Genomic DNA, 13,092 nt, shown 5'->3' on the forward strand with positions numbered 1-13,092 from the left:
GAATCCATCCCTGGGCATGGTTATCCTCAGGGGCACCCAAAGCTGTGGAGACCCAAATTCATGGGAATCCATCCCTGGGGATGGTTATCCTGGTGGGCACCCAAATTCATGGGAATCCATCCCTGCAGATGCTTGTCCTGGTGGGCACCCAAAGCTGTGGAGACACAAATTCATCGGAATCCATCCCTGGGCATGGTTATCCTCATAGGCACCCAAAGCCCTGGGCTCCCACCCCCACTCACACTCAAAACCATCCCTAGGGATGCTCCTGCTCAATGGGTGCACAAATGCATGGAGATCCATTCCTAGGGATGCTCACCCCATGGGCACCCACCTCTAAGGAGGCTCCCCCTTGTAGGCAACGAAACCCAGGGGCACCCACCCTCACTGGCACCCAAATTCCTGAACAAACACACCTGGGGACACTGACCCTTGTGGGAACCCAAACCCAGGGGTACCCACCCTCACTGGCACCCAAATCCATGAATACTCACACCTGGGGATGCTGACCCTTGTGGGAACCCAAGCCCAGGGGTACCCACCCTCACTGGCACCCAAATCCATGAATACTCACACCTGGGGACACTCGCCCACCTGGGAATCCACTCCCATGGCCACCCAAACTCTTGGACACCCCCTTGCATCCCTTCCCCTCACAGGTAACCACTTCCCCACCCCACTGAGCACCTCACCAGCCCCACCCACCCACCTGGACCACTTTAATTTTGGGGCTGGGGGGTTCCCTGCTCCATCCCACAAGAAAACCTGGGTGCAGTCACCCCCTGCCTTCCACAGCCACTGCCTTCCCACACGGGATAAGCAGCTCCAGCTCATCCTGACAAAGCTAACACTGGGGAATAAAGCAGGAGGCAAGATTGTTTATTACCGCAAGCAATTTTAATACAAAAATGTGTCTGGTTCTTTTAAACAATTCATTGGTAGAGCTTCGGTTTTGCCTCAATTTGAAACCAATTGAGAGAATCACACAGCAACACGGTCGGAGCCGGAGAGGAACAATATTTAATAAATACAGGAGCTGTGCAGAGCCCTCATCTCCTGGTCACTTGGTCAAGTTGGATTTTATTACAAAGAAAAAGGAGCGTACAAAAGCGAGACAGGACTTGCAGCGAGTGTGCTGGTGAGACTCATTTCAAGGACAAGCAACTGTGCGTGTAAGTCCAGATTTCTCCTAGGAGCAGAGTTCACATCAATCTCAGCCTGGCTGGAAGTGGAATGACCAGTTAAATAATAAATAGGAAAACAAAGAGATGCAGATAAAACAGTGATTGTGTAAGGAACGCCTCGGGGCGGGCTGGTTAAGCCATCAATCCAGAAGATTCCTTGATTTTGGAGGACCCACCACCTCTAAGGGATGCATCCAAGTGATCCAGACCTGCAATCCTACCCCGTATCCTCCGGTGTGAAGCCCCTCCTCAAACCCCTCCCCAAACCCTTCACCCTCGGTTTGTTCTCTAAAAACAAAGTTGTCAGGACAGTATTTTCAAGACAGCAAAATTGTCACGGCCTTTGCTGTAGTGTGTGCAAATTTTATTAAAGTCAAACTCCGCTTTCTTCAGATAAAACCACATAGCTTTAAAAAAAATGGAAACATAAGCCCCAAGTCCCCTCACCTCATGTTTCTCTGGTTGAGGTATCTGTGATTTACAAAAAGAGAGTTCCTTGAACACTGCAGGATTCAGGTCTTTGCTTTTAAATATAATTTACCTTGCTGAGACAGCAAGTTAAGTTTATAAAGATGCATTTAGGAAACAATCCTAAAAGATAAAGCAGGTTCACACCCTGCACCGCGCAGAAATCCTATTTATATTTTAGTTTTTCTTTACACTTTCACATCTTGACCTTTTTTTTTTTTTTGCTTCCTTTTTTTTTTTTAAATCTTTTTCTTGATTTTTTTTTTCTTTCTCTCCCACATTTCAGTTTTCCAGGCCCCTCTCTAAACAGGGGTCACCGAGAGGCAATTTTTTTTTTTTTATCTACATAAATATTCACATGAAAATAGTAACTTACAAAAAAGAAAAAAAAAACAAAACAAAACTAAAAACAAAACAAAAAAAAAAACAACCCCAAAAGAAATAAACCAAATAAGGCAGCTTCATAACACAACTTTTCTTTTACACTTTTAACAATATAGTTTCTCCCATTTAGAATAAATATACATCCAATGTAGGGTTAAAAACTGGACACAGGTTGGGTGCTTTTTTTTTTTTTTTCCCGTTTGTTTTTTTTTTTTGTTGTTTGTTTGTTTGTTTGTTTGCTTCTCCTTCCTCTCCCTCGGGAGGGTGGCGGGTACAGTATTATCTCTTAGGGCCGGGAGTTTTTGGGGTGGCAGCGGGCGTTTTCTTGGACATGGTGGGGATTTTGGAGGGCTTGGCGGCGGCGCCGCGGCGGGAGCCCTGCCCGCCGGCCGCGCTGCTCTCCGAGGTGTCCGAGCAGGCCGACTGCGTCTCCAGCAGGTCGAAGTCGGAGGCGTCGCTGCCCCGCCGGCTGCTGGCCCTGCTCCCCGTGCGGCTCCCGGCGCGGCTCGTGGGACGGCTGGCGGCCTTCTTGGGGTCTGCAGGGAGAGCCCCCAGAGCTGTGCCAAGGAAGGGCTTGTTCCCTCTGACGCCCTAAGGTTTGCTCCTCCCGATGCCCTAAGGTTTGTTCCTCCCGATGCCCTAAGGTTTGTTCCCCCTGATGCCCTAAGGTTTGTTCCCCCTGATGCCCTAAGGTTTGTTCCCTCTGACACCCTAAGGTTTGCTCCTCCCGATGCCCTAAGGTTTGTTCCCCCTGATGCCCTAAGGTTTGTTCCCCCTGATGCCCTAAGGTTTGTTCCTCCTGATGCCTTAAGGTTTGTTCCCCCTCGTGCCCTTTGTTCCCTCTGATGCCCTAAGGTTTGTTCCTCCCAATGCCCTAAGGTTTGTTCCCCCTCGTGCCCTTTGTTCCTCCCGATTCCTCTTGTTCCTCCTGATGCCCTAAGGTTTGTTCCTCCCGATTCCTCTGGTTCCTACTGATGCCCTTTGTTCCCTATGATGCCTTCAGTTTTGCTCCTCTCCATGCCTTTTGTCCCCCATGCCCTAAGTTTTCTTCCCCCTGATGCCTTAAGTTTTGCTCCTCCCGAGGCCCTTTGTTCCTCCTGATGCCCTAATTTTGCTCTTCCTGATGCTCTTAGTTTCTACTGATGCCCTAAGGTTTGTTCCCCCTGATGCCCATCGTCCTGATGCCCTAAGTTTTGATCCTCCCAATGCCTTAAGTTTTGTTCCCCCCATGCCTTTTGCTCCTAATGATGCCCTTTGTTCTTAATGATGCCCTAAGTTTTTGCTCTTCCCAATGCCCTTTGTTCCTCCTGATGCCTTAAGTTTTGATCCTCCCAATGCCTTAAGTTTTGTTCCCCCTGATGCCCTAAGTTTTGTTTCTCCTCATGCCCTAAGTTTTATTTCTCCCAATGCCTTTTGTTCCTCCTGATGCCCTTTTTTCCTCTTAATGCCCTAAGGTTTGCTGCTCCTGATGCCTTAAATTTTGCTCCTCCCAATGCCCTTTGTTCCTTCTGATGCCTTAAGTTTTGTCCCTCTTGATGCCCTAAGATTTGTTCCCCCTGATGCCCCTTGCTCCTCCTCCTGATGCCATCTGTTCCTCCTGATGCCTCCCTAAGTTTTGCTCCTCCTGATGCCTGAAGTTCTGTTCATCCCAAATGCCCCAAGTTTTGCTCCTCCTGACGCCCTAAGCTGCAGAGCTGTGCCAGCCTCTCCTCCCCCACCACCCATCCCTCAAATATTCCGTATTTCCTCCAGTGCACCGGTGGGGAGTTTTTCCATCTTTCCCCCTCACTCACCTGCCCGAGTGGTTTTGGCACCTGTTGAGACTGGGGAGGAGCTGTTACTGGTGTCCCCAGCCAGGGAGGTCCGGCTGGAGTGGAAGGTGGGGCGCTTCAGCTTGCTGCCAGCCGAGGGGGTCACCTTGGGGGGAAGCACACACAGGACATCCTTCAGCTGTCACCTGCACCCTGGCAGGCCCAGGTCACAGCCCAGATCAGGTCCTCAGCAAAAATCCGGGCATTTAAGGAGCCCCCATCTCAATGGTCAGGGAAGGCACAAGCTGCTGTTTCAGTGGTTTATAAAAGGGAAAAGCCCAAATGCTGAGAATTTGGAGGGGAATGGCAGTTTGTGAGCTGCAGGCTGAAAAAGAAAGTTCTGAGTAAAGCTGTTAAGAGGCAGCATCAGCCGGGCTGGAAGCCTCCACAAAGGGAATGTGGAATATGGGAAAAATAGGGATTTTAGCATCCAAGCAGCTCAGGAGCATTTTGGAAGGTCAAGTCCAGCTCGGGATCTTGAGTAGCACAACCCATTGTGGGCAGAGGTGCAGGGACACCCTGGTGCTGATGTCCACACCGCTCCCAGTGCCCAGAGGCAGCCAAATTGGAAAAGTGATGGACAGGGACACAAACCACAGCAGCTCAGCTCTTTTCACAGTGCCTTCTCCCGACCTTTAAGATGTTGGAAGTGCAGCTGGTGTGGGGTGAAGCAGCACAACAGGCAACTCTGCTCCCACTGCTGCTGCAGGAAGCCAAGGGGAAGGTGCCAGCAGGGCGAGGGCACCTGGATCCAGCTGGAAAAGGCAGCTCCAGTTCCAGTTCACCATCCAAAGCTCTGGGTTTGGGGCAGAGCTGCAGGAAAGTACCTGCCTATGGTGTCCCCAGCCCTGGGGTTTTAGGGGTGCTGCATCCCTGGAGAGATACACAGATCCCACAGGGCATTTCTCACAGCTGGAGGGGTTTTCCTCCATCCCCTGCAATTTTGTGATTTTTGGGAACCTCAGAAATGTTGGAATGTGATGAAACTGGAGCTGCAGGGAGAGAGGGGCAGCTGAGGGAATCAAAATCCATTAAGACGCGATTTTCGAGGCGCCACTGTCATCATCAGAGATTTCGATTCTCATCCTTGATCCTATTTTAAAATAGGTAGCAAGCATCAATTTGGGGCAATTGGGGAAGTGCTCCTGACCTCCTGGTGAAGCAAATGAATCCATTTTCCACATGGAAGCACCGCTGAGCAAGACACAGGGAACCACCGGGATCTACCCGGTGCTTCTCATCACCTACTCGCAAGAGCAGGAAAAGTCCACGAGGAGGCCGAAAACTTTAGGGAAACCAAAGCCTCAGCCCAAATTCATCCTCCTGGGAGCATCAAGGCGGTGGCTGGACACACCAGACGTGCTTGAACACGGTGATAAACACAAGCTCTCCATAAAACTGAGGCGGTGTGCTTACGGTGCATGCGCTGTAGCTGATTTTCAAGTCTCAACTCGGCCGCTGGATTTCAATTTTTGGGAAGCCAAACACGGCCCCTTTCCAATAAAGCTCGGAAAATTAATACATTTTTCAAAGCACCAGAGGATTAGCACTGTTTGGAAGCAGGTGAGGGTGAATTGAAAGCGTCGTGCTTCACTTTGAAGCTGATATTTAAATTTTAATCCGAGTTGGAGACTCATGAAAAACCAACAGTCGGAGCGTTAGCGGTGCTACAAGCGCTGCTCTACCAGGAGGAAAGCGTTAGGAGCAGGCAGGGCAGTGGGATGGCTCCGTGCCAGGGGCACTCCAGCCTGCCAGCAGCTCCTGGGGGCTGGCAGACCATACTCTACCTCAGTGCTGGGGAGCTGGAAGTCGGAATAATCGATTCCCCTCAGGGGGGTGCTCGCTTTACTGTTTATCAACCAGGGTTTGTCATAACATCGGGAGAAGTGGTGTGGAGTCTGTGAAATGGAAAAGCCAAGGAAAGGGGGGGGGGGAGAGGTGGGATGAGTGGTAAAAAAATGAAATTAAAAAAAAAAAGAGAAATGGGAGAGTATCTGGAAAATGAGGGGGGGAAACGGCACTAAAATGGAGTGAGAACCAAACAGGAATTACATAAATTAAAATAAAGGGAAAAAACCCAAAAGGTGATGAAATAATGACATGGTGGGGAAGGAGAGATGAGGGGTGATGGTTTCCTTCTGACACCACAGCCCTGCCTCGGGCACCAGGAGCCTTCAGCTGCACGGCGAGCGCTGGGGACCCTCCTGTGGAGCCACAGCAGGGCTGGAAACCTGGAAATCTGTCCTGCAGCATCCCACCCCCATCCCACCTGGACACCAAGGAGCACCTTCCAGAGCCCTCCTCAAGCCCCCAGCCTTCCTCCTCCCTACACCTGCAGCTCCTCATCTGGGTTTTGGAGACTTCCAGTCCCTAAAGGGAAGGGAAAACGTCCCCCCTGCTCCCACCTTGGCTCCACTGGCTGGGGTGGCTGGAGAGGAGGGCATGGAGGCGCAGCTGTGGTTGCTCTGGCTGGCACTGGAGCTGGATCTGGTTGGGGAGGCTGCTCTGGAGGAGGGTTTGGACCTGCGGCCCCGCGAGCGGAACGGGGTCATCCCCTGCGAGGCTCCCTCGGGCAGGATGAACTTCTCCCGCAGCTCCAGGTTGGTCCTTCCCCGTGCTGCAAGGGAGAGAGGAAGGAGAACTCAGCTTTGGAGGGATTCAACATCCTCATCAGGGCTCAGGAGGCTCCAGGGCTGGGAGCAGCTTCTTTGGGCATTTCCCCAAGCCCATCTCTGAGAGCAGCAAGGTTCTCCTGCTCTGCCTTAAAACCATGGATCAGCTCTTTGAGAAACTGGCTGATGAAAAGCTGCCCCAGGGCCAGGAATTCACACAGGATGCTCAGCTCCTCTCTTGTGGAAAAGCATCCTGATGGCTTTTAAACTCACCATGTCACAACAGCGGCCGGTGTGATCTTTAACATGGCTTAAAAATAGCAAAAGCAGCTTTGAAGACTTGGGATTCTTGAGGATCTGAGAGAGACTCTGCTCTCTCACAGCCTTCCACTCATTTTTTGGGGAGAGAGGAGAGAAAACCACCTTCCCAACTTTTCCAACCAGCCACTGAAAACCGACTTCTCAAAAAACTTTCATCCAAACGCCTCAAAGAGCTGGAGGGTCTCCTTTTGACAAGCAAAGGGGCAACCAAGCAGGGAGAAGGTCTGTGGGCTTCAGCTGACGTGTGCCAGAGTGCTCCATGCTCAGGGGTGTTCAAACAGAGGGCGAGGGCATGCACTGAGCCTTACGGGACACCGGAGGAATTCCGGAGCCAGAGAAAGCAATGGCAGGAGGGAAGCACCACGCTGAGATAAGCAAGGGACAGAAACAGCCTCGATGTCAGCGCTGCAGAACATCTGCTGCAAAGCGTGAAGGGCGGAGGAGGAGCAGGAAAAGCCTGAGGGCTCTCCCCGGAGCTCAGCTCGCTGTAAATCATGCTGCTTTCAGCAACAGCCGTCGGGCAGCCGGAGCACGGAATGCAGCAGCTTGAACAAGACACAGCCGAAGCAATTAACACCCCAGAGACCCCAGGGAAACACGGAGCACTCTCCAAAACACGCTCCAGTCCTGGCCAGCCCCTGGCTAATCCTGCTCTGCCCCCTGGGCATGGCTCTGGTCCAGCCCAGTGGCTCTGATCACCGTCAAACCTCAAGGTTTTAGGGAGGAGGTGACCCCAGCTCCACTTGCTGAGGTCTTAAAACCAAGGAAAACACAGCCCTTCCCTCTTTGCCTGGGTAAACACTGCCAGGTTAGCGGCAGCATCACCAAATCTGGTGATTCCAAATTCTTGGTTTGCTTTGGATCTGTTTTCTCCAGCTCCTGCCCATCTGGACAACGACCCATGCTGGTGACCCAGCCACAGCATCCGAACTCCCCTCCGTGGGTGGGAGGACTCAGATTGCATCAAGCCTTACCTCTGCACGGGTCATTCTTCACTAGAAACTCATCCAGGGCCATCCATCCTCCTCCCACACGGACCATGACCGTGCTCCTCAGGATCCGGACCAGCCGCAGCTGCTGGGAATCGCCGAACTGTGGGGCAAGGAAAGGGTCAGGGAAAGGGGAACAGCCAGGGCCACACGGCTCCTTCCCTCCCCAGGCTGCACCAAAGGCCTTCAGCCACCTTTTCCTCAGTTTAAAGGCTTCTCCAGACAGGTTCTTCTGGAATAAGTGAGAGGTAAATCCCCAGCTGATGAGGAGTTTTCCTGCTTGGTTTGAAGATGATGCAACCAACCCAAATGCTTTAATTTTAAAGCTATTAAAGGAGATTTTAGAATTTGGAGTTGGATGGGTTTTCTCAACCAGAATTCTAGTTTTTTTTCCTTTTTTTTTTTTTTTTTTTTTTTTTTTGTGAAGGAAATAGAGGCTGGCAATGCCCTGACCCTCCTGGTGCAGCCCACGTGGGAAGGAGCCGGCTGATTCAGCAGGACAAGCCGAGCCAGACACCTCTGATCACCACCAACCAAGTCTGAAATCCAGGGACTCCCCTGAGCCTCAGACTTGACCCCACCAGCCACAAAGCCCCTGCTGCAGCAATGGCCCAGTGAGGATGTTTGGATGAGTGCAGAGTGATGGGAATCCAGGCAGGAGTCCCCAGCAATGCTGATTAGTGATTGCGATGTTCATTAGTGGTTTGAAATGCCTGTGATATCAAAAAAAGTGCACCCCAGATCAACAGCATGTGTTTATAAAGCTCCCCTAAATCTCCTGGACACCCAAGCCCAGGCTCCTGGGTGTCTGCCAGACCTGGGAGGGACATGGAGAGCCTGGCTTGGATGTGGCAGCTCTGCATCCAGGTCTGCAGAGCACCTGCTGGGATGAGAAGACAGGAGAACCAGGTTTTGGAGGCAAGACCCTCTCCAGAATGATTAAAAAAAGGGGGAAAAAAAATCCCAAGCAGGAACATTTTCTGTGGGTGGAGACGCAAAATTAGAGATTCAATGAAAACAGAGAATGCAAAGTGTCTGGGATGGGTCAGGGCAGGAGGTGACATCTCTGACCCACGGGGATACGGGACCTGGACCATTGGTGGATCTCCCTGCTCGAGGGTCCTACCAAGCTGTCCTTGTCTCAGTTAAAGAGCTGCCACTGTGCTCACAGGCAGGAAAGGGAGCAGGGAAACTTCTTCCCTCTCTCCAGGCTCCCCAGGAGGTGCCCTTCAAGAGCCAACCCCAGGGACAAATCAATTCTCATTGTTTTTCAGTTTTTGTTGCAGACATTTCTATAATCACTGCCTAAATGAAAGCCAGAGCTCTCAGGAGTCATCCACTTCCAACATCCAAGTTTGTTTCATTCTGGGCATCTTTTGGGGCATCTTTTTGGGTGGGAACCATCACTGCATATGAAAAAGAAGCTTTTTTTTTATCTGGGCAGGGGCAGTAGGGACATCAGAGGGACACAGGGTGCTCCAGCCCTGTTCAAAAGGAGGCTGGGCTCATTCCAGGTCACAACACTCTCAGGATACATGCAGGTTCTGGGAGGGGTGCCCCAGTGAGGAGTTACTCAGTGGGAGTAGCAGGGATGAGGGTTTAGTTGTCCTACAGGATTACTCAGTGCTCTCATTCCATGGTGATTGCAGTCCAAACCCACCCCGAGCCTGGTGCAGGTTGTACCCCCTGGGCTGGCTTTGCCCCACAGGAGAACACATCCAGTGACCATAATTCACCACCACGAACATCCCCAACAAATCCAGGGGAGGATCCCAGAGAGAAAAATCTCTGCCTTTTTGCCAAATCCTGCTTTTTCCATTGAAATGTTTCTTTTTTTCTGCCCAATCTTGTTTATTTTTGGGGGTGGCACTCCTCTGTACCAGGCTCTGCTGAGCAGAGCTCCCAGATCACATCCTCCCACAGCACCACAGGACAGAGCAGCATCACAACACACAGGGGTTAAAAAAATTCCAGAGGTGAGAGACAGCACCACGAGGTAAACTGTACCTGATTGCCGAGGAAGAACTATGGAGGGAGAGGGAAGGGGGAGAGGGGAGGAAAGTCCAGAGGAAGAGGAGGGGAAAGAAAAAAACAAGAAAAACATTTATGGGATTAACAGTGCAATAATCATGAAATCTGTTAACTGCAGGAGTTAGAAATCCAGGGGGGTTTGGGCTATCTGGGGGGAAGGAGAAGCTCTGGGAGCTTGGGGCCGGTGCTGCTGGAGGGGGATCAGCTCCTCCCAGCTGGAACATCAACCCCAAACCCGGCTGGGGCAGGAAAGTGGGAATTCTGCCGCCACTTCACCTCGGTGAAGGGTTTGAAACGCTACCAGCAGCTGGTTACAAAGAGATTCTGTCAGGAAATTCTTCTCCCTTCTTCGGGAGCGAGCTAAGAAAAACACAGGCACAAGGTACACTCATCCAGGAGGGAAACTTCAAGGGCGGCTCCAGCCCAGTGAATGCAGCATTTCATGGGGCCCCTGGGCTGCCTGCCCCAGAACAGGGACACTTTTATGTTCTCCCAGTTCAGGGAACGCCCTGGGGCCAAGGATGGAGCTGGGAAAACACATCCCAGCCACCTCTGCCAGTGCCAGGGAACAAGGTCTCTGCCTCACCCCAAGGCCCCACCCTGTGCCAAGCTGGGCAGCCCCTGGGTGATGCCCCCTCCCTCAATGGGAAGGGGGAGGAGGATTTGGGGGGGTTTCCATCCCCCCTCTGCCTTACCCGGTATTTGTTCTCGCCGATCTGCTCCACTTGGAATCTCTTGGCACACTTGCACTGGGCCACTTGCCTGGTGACCTGCCACCACCAACACGAGAGGTGAGCAACCAGGATTTTGGGAGCCTCCCCCCAGCACAAATCACTGCTCTGATAAAACAGCCCCAAGCAGCCTTTCCTTCTCAGTTCCAACCAATTAACTTGGCTCAGCACCACCCAAATCTTCTTTTAATCGAATTTTTCTCTTCCCCACTGCCAACCTGCAGCCTGAACCACCCCCAAACCTGCTGTGCACCCCCTTTTTTTGGTGCTTCACCTCATCCTCGATCTTGTCAGCATCAGTGGTGGGTCTGTAGGCATCCTTGTTGGGATGGAGGGCAGCCACAAACTCGTAGTAGTCGATGTAGCCGTCACCATCACGGTCAAAGATATCGGCCACCGCCGTCATCTCCAGCTTGGTGGTGGGGAATTCTGGAAGGAGAAGGAAATGAGGGAAGGATGAGCTCCTCAGTCAGAGACAGGCATGCAGGAGCAGCACGGCTGTTTCCCGGGGACTCACTGGAAGCCAGGATGCCATCGATGAATTCCTGCCGGGTGATCTTCCCGTCCTGGTCCTTGTCGATGCGCCGGAAGAAATCCATCACCCGGGACTTCTTGTGGTTCATCCAGCGCATGTACTTCTTCCTCCACACGTCAAAGTCGAAGTTTGCAAACTCCTTCAACTGGAAGGAAAACCCAGGCAGAGTCACTGGGGGAAATCCCGAAGGAGCAGCACTCACAGATCCACCCCAAAACGCCCCTGGGTGAGCTCCCGGCGCCACCGCTCCCTGCCTGCCCTCCTGGGAAGCTTTATCTGGATTTTTCCAGACAATTCCCAGCGAGGGCTTTGCCCAAACTGAATTCCCAGCACAGGAGACACAGCGGAGCCAACAGCCAGCAGGTGGATTGTGCATCCCAGGAGCTGGGGATGCAGCGCTGCCCACGCTGCTGTGGGGACACACAGGCAGGGAGGATCAGCAACAGACACACACACACACACACACACACACCCCGTCTGCTCAGCCTTCCTCACCCCAGGGACTTGCCAGGGAGGAATTCCCACTGCCAGCATCAATCTGGGCACAGATCTCCCCTCTCCCTTTCCCTCTGAGCAGCCAAGAAGGGATCTCTTGCTCATCTTCCAACTTCACAAGTCCCAGCCTAACACCCTCCAATTCAAACACCCTTCTTATCTCCCCACCCCAAAAGGACCCCATCAGCTCAAGCAGCTCACACCAAGGTAACACAACAATTTTAAGGGTTTTTTTTTTTTTTTGTCTCTCTCTAAACATTCTGGGGGTGAAAAGCAACGAAGAAAAAACATGGATACGAAGGAACTGAACTGACCTACAGCAAAAGCAACAGAAAACAAAAAAACCACTCACTTCTGGGCATAGCTGCTTTGTTAAGCATAAATAAAAACAAAAATGACATTAGATGGTTGGATAAAATAGAGACAGTAATTGTTAAACTAATTACTAGGAGGAAAGCAGGACCTGGCTGTCATTAACTCTACAGATACCAAATACAGGGGCATAAAGCTGGTTAATGTGCAGTTAATTACTTAATCACCAAAGGGTTTTTTGCCTTAATATTTTAGGAATATTTGCCTTAATATTTTAGGAATATTTGATTTCTGAAAAGGCAGCAAGAACTGCCTGTAAGAGCTGGGGCAACACTGCTTTAAAATGCTTCTTGCGCCTCTCTGGGGATGAACTCCCAGCTCCCACCCTGCCCAGAGCAGCCAGGGGCTGTTACCTCCTCCAGCCTGTCCAGGGCATCGTTGAGCTTCCTCTGCCTCTCCAGGGCCAGCAGCCAGACCTGCTGCCAGCGTGCTGAGAGCTGGTTTATCCTGGGATTCTTCGTTTCTGACTGGGAGATAATGGGCATGCTGGGGGGAGCAGCCTGCCCCAAGCATTTCCCTGGAAAAAAAGGGAGAGGAGTTGTTTGAGGTGCTGTTCGTGGCGTCTGAAGAGCAGCAGTCAAAAGTGTTTTGGTTTTTTGGAAGGAAAAACCTCCCACAGCCTTGCTGGCTGCTGTCCCCAGGTAGGAGGACAGAGTGACAGACTGCTCTACACCCACATCCCCCAGCACTCAGGAATTCACACTGGACTCTGGCTTTGAGAAACCACATAAAGAGACCCCAAAACTTCATCCCAGAGAGAGAGAGAGAGGGAGAGAGGAGCAGTGCTGGCCCAAGCACCCCCAGGAACAGCACCCCCAGCACGGCTGCTTTGGAAAATGTCACCTGGATTCTCCCCTCCTGACGAGGCTCAGCGCCTTCCTGGTGGCTGTTAGCGCAGGATGCCTCGTTAATTGATAATCAAAGCTAATTATCTCCCTAGGAATTTCATTTCCTGCCATCCTAGGACCCAAAGCAGACTCACTGTTGCTGCGGGATTTGTCAATGAAGGGCCCGTGGGGAGGCTCAGTCGCTTTTCTTTTGTAGGTTTTCGTCACCCGGTCCACGTCCGGCTGTTTCCGTGTCATCTCCTCCATAAAGGACTGTCAAAACACAGAAAGGATTAAAAAAAAAAAATCCCTTTGTAATTTCAGCCTTTTTT

The 13,092-nt window shown here is 51.6% G+C and overlaps 1 protein-coding gene across 25 annotated transcripts in view; it reads right to left on the bottom strand.

The window, feature by feature from the left end:
* Positions 1–875: 875 nt before the first annotated feature.
* MACF1 (microtubule actin crosslinking factor 1) overlaps positions 876–13,092 on the bottom strand; it is a 142,858-nt gene continuing 130,641 nt past the window's right edge. For 8 of the 25 annotated variants that reach the window (XM_071453265.1, XM_071453267.1, XM_071453266.1 and 5 more), the window contains 12 exons: positions 12,916–13,033; positions 12,287–12,450; positions 11,914–11,928; positions 11,049–11,211; positions 10,806–10,960; positions 10,496–10,570; positions 9,777–9,794; positions 7,755–7,872; positions 6,253–6,464; positions 5,635–5,745; positions 3,830–3,953; positions 876–2,593 (listed from right to left, as the gene is read on the bottom strand). In XM_071453265.1, coding sequence (XP_071309366.1) covers positions 2,316–2,593; positions 3,830–3,953; positions 5,635–5,745; positions 6,253–6,464; positions 7,755–7,872; positions 9,777–9,794; positions 10,496–10,570; positions 10,806–10,960; positions 11,049–11,211; positions 11,914–11,928; positions 12,287–12,450; positions 12,916–13,033 — 1,551 coding nt within the window. In that variant the 3' untranslated portion in view covers positions 876–2,315. The remainder of the gene's footprint in view (positions 2,594–3,829; positions 3,954–5,634; positions 5,746–6,252; positions 6,465–7,754; positions 7,873–9,776; positions 9,795–10,495; positions 10,571–10,805; positions 10,961–11,048; positions 11,212–11,913; positions 11,929–12,286; positions 12,451–12,915; positions 13,034–13,092) is intronic. The other 17 variants (XM_071453277.1, XM_071453276.1, XM_071453264.1 and 14 more) reach the window with 9 other exon arrangements.

Source organism: Agelaius tricolor, unplaced genomic scaffold (assembly GCF_023055355.1).
Source record: "Agelaius tricolor isolate 1412-34295 unplaced genomic scaffold, bAgeTri1.0.p SCAF_36, whole genome shotgun sequence".
Lineage (NCBI taxonomy): Eukaryota > Metazoa > Chordata > Aves > Passeriformes > Icteridae > Agelaius > Agelaius tricolor.